This window comes from Frankliniella occidentalis, unplaced genomic scaffold, assembly GCF_000697945.3.
Source record: "Frankliniella occidentalis isolate FOCC.00 unplaced genomic scaffold, Focc_3.1 Scaffold298, whole genome shotgun sequence".
NCBI lineage: Eukaryota > Metazoa > Arthropoda > Insecta > Thysanoptera > Thripidae > Frankliniella > Frankliniella occidentalis.
Genome location: NW_026267424.1, coordinates 255,791 through 258,762, shown reverse-complemented (window position 1 = coordinate 258,762; position 2,972 = coordinate 255,791). Strand labels below are relative to the sequence as shown.

Sequence of the window (2,972 nt, the reverse complement as noted above, 5' to 3'; positions counted from 1 at the left end):
CCCCCGCGCGGACGTTAGGCAGGCCGAGCGGCGCCCTGATAGTTGCCTAACCGGTCGGGTCCTGGTGCTCGGCACGGAGGAGGAGACCGGCTCCCTGCAGCCCGCGCGCGCAGCCGTGGCTCAGCTAAATCCCGGCGAAGCTCTCTCACTTACCTGAGATGAATGCCTCGGTGGGGGCTTAGCAGACGGCGCAACCGGAGCCCAGCCCTGGCGCAGCACCCCGCCGGAGCTAGGCCCACCGTGCGGACTGGAAATTGCTTGACTCGCACTTCGCGAAAGTCCTCCCTCGGCTTCACTTCTTGGCAAAGGTCTGGCCGTGCTTGTAAAAAGGGTCCGAAGACGTCCCAAATATCTATGCGATGGCGACTGCTGGCGAAAGTCGAGCCGGCCCCTGCCTCCCACTTCTTCCGGGAGAGAGAAAATCTTCAGGGAGACCAGCCCTGCCAAAAACAGAAGCAAACAGTTTTTTTAAAAGGGACTTTAAAACCGTGGCATGCACATTACAATGGACAAGTACATAAAATCCCCGTAAAAGAAAAAACACTCATGTACTGTTTTCAGTAAAGGCTATTAAGAAGTATAAAAGGAGGGTGGGAGGACAACTAAAAAAATCAGCAACATAACAAACTTAAGAACAAAAATATACAACAACACAAATACATCTATGCATGGGTATTTTTGAAAAGAGAAATACACATAATCAGGCAATACGAGAAATGCATAGGCTTAACGTAACGTACACATTTTCCTTGTTAAAATTATTACACATTTGCGTGGAGCTGGCTGCGGCTGCGCGGCCTCTGCTGCGGCGACCTTGGCATGTTTCCGGATCCCTGCACAGAGACCCTGGTGCGCGCAGAGCGGCGCAGAGGTGTCGTCGGGGAGCGGGAGCGGAAGGCCCCACTCATAGCGACCTGCATGCTGTAATTGAGGGCCACCCTCGGGACCCGGGCCCGTCATAATACGCCCGCTCTCATCCGCGCGGGGAGAATACACGGCCAAAATTTTAATTTGCAAGATTAATAATTGAGTCTCTCTGTGACGTTTGGCTAGGGCGCGCAGCGGGGGTATTGTCCTGTGGACTCTTAAAAAGTAGGGGGAAAAAGTGTCTCCTTTTAATTTTTTTTTCTTGGGAGATGTCCTGCGGCGCTTGTTTATTTTGGGTAAATGAATTCAATTTACGCCATTTTCAGCGAGAGCACGCCTTGCTGCAGCAGGCCCTGTGCAGGGTGAGGAAGGGAAGGGCAGGAGAGGAGAGGAGAGGAGGGGCTCTGTTAATGCACGTATCGATCGGGAGCGCCGCGCGGTGGGAGGGGGAGGGGTGGGTAATGTGTGAGTAGGGAGGCGGACCCTCGTTGCCAGCAGCAGTAGCAGAGAGAGAGAGGGAGAGAGAGATGGCGGTGGAATCTTTGATTTTGTTTGCTCTTCTCGTTGGAAGAAACAACTAACTAGACTTGCCAGGCAAGCCGGGGAGAGGCAAGGGCCCAGCGGCGGCCCCAGCAGCCGCGCCCGAGTACGGCTGGGCGGGAAAAAGAGCAAAAGGCTTCTGCTTCCTGATGAGAACGCCCTGCCAGCCCAGCCCCACCCTCACTGTGCGCTCACGTGCCAGCTCAAATTATTTTTTCCCTCTGCGGAAAGCTTCAGGAGGCCGCGGGCGCGGCGCAGCGTGAGGCCAAAGGGAGGCACCGCCATCAGCCCGCCGACACTGCGGAGTTGGGTTCTACTGCTACCACTTGAAACTGGGAACTTCCGCGAACGCTCGGGCTGCACCCACCCGCCGACTCTGAAGTAGATGAGAGAGAAAAATAAAGCCAAAATAAAGAAAAGTAAAGCGGATCTTTTGTGGTCCAAGGGTTGACACAGCCGCCGGAGCAAAAATGATTCAAGAGGGCGAAATGGCGGACTCATCTTTGACTTTCGCAGAGCTGTCGTTGGAGCTCTCTGGCATCAGTGAAGGGTTGGAGTGGACGGGTACGGAGATGGTGGAGGGTGGGGCTGGGGTGGGGCTGGGTGGCGCAGTGAGCCGGGGACGGCCGCAGCGCCGCAGCGCGCAGGGTGTCATATACGGTGCAAGGCATTGACTGTGGCGTTGGTCAGGTCTGCATCGAGCTGCTGCCCGCCCACCACCCTTGCAGCTCCCCCGCCCCGCCCTGTCAAAGTCCTCGCGCCCGGGCTGCAGTGGGGGAGCCAGCCCGGCGGCGGCCGGAGCCAGGGGGTGGCAGCGCGGCGAGCTTCTGCTGCATCGCCATCGCCACCCCTCTGCAGGCGGCAGGGGAAGCTGAAGCTGGGCACGCGCGACGACAGAATATTTCGCGAAATATTGAGGGGAGGAGCAAGAGGGAATAGGGGCTTCAATGTCGGTCCTTTTATTTTTGGACTTTGATGAACTTTTGATAACAGGATTTCGATCATGAACCTCAGTGTGAAACTTCTGTGAACTTTGGATAAATAACCTCAGTGACGCGACCGGGACTCTGACTAAAGTAGGAAAATGAAAAGCATGAGTAGGGTATACAAAAGCAGCCCTTGTGCAGTGGCCCGGGGAGGATGCAGAGTGCAGAGCGAGTAGGCGAGAGAGGGGGTGTCGAGAGAAAGACAGAGAGGGAGAGAAACATGACCTGACCTGGATCTAGGCAGCACCCGGGCGGGGCGGGGGGACTTGAAGAGGGTCTGCAACACTTCCGAGAGGATGAGTCCCTGGTTAAGCCGAGGCGACTTTGCCGCCGCCGCCCTGCTCGCACATGCATCTGGGTAGTTCTCACCACAAGCACCGCCGTTGGTACCCCCCCATCCCATCCCGCCATCCACCCCCCAACCACCCGTCTTGAACGCCCCCTTGAGCGCACCCCGGATGTGTGCAGCACGAAAAGTAGGTCGCAGTTTGTTGACCGAAGGGCGAGGACGAGCAAGTCCATTTGTTCGGAGCTGAATGAACAGAAACAGGTGTGCGATTCACGTTCGGCATGAAAATG

The 2,972-nt window shown here is 56.5% G+C and overlaps 1 protein-coding gene across 1 annotated transcript in view; it reads right to left on the bottom strand.

The window, feature by feature from the left end:
• LOC127750965 (uncharacterized) overlaps positions 1-2,747 on the bottom strand; it is a 19,152-nt gene extending 16,405 nt beyond the window's left edge. Inside the window, exons 1-2 of the mRNA XM_052273772.1 lie at positions 2,624-2,747; positions 154-440 (exon numbers count right to left, since the gene is read on the bottom strand). Coding sequence (XP_052129732.1) covers positions 154-440; positions 2,624-2,747 — 411 coding nt within the window. The remainder of the gene's footprint in view (positions 1-153; positions 441-2,623) is intronic.
• Between the last annotated feature and the right edge of the window lie 225 nt (positions 2,748-2,972).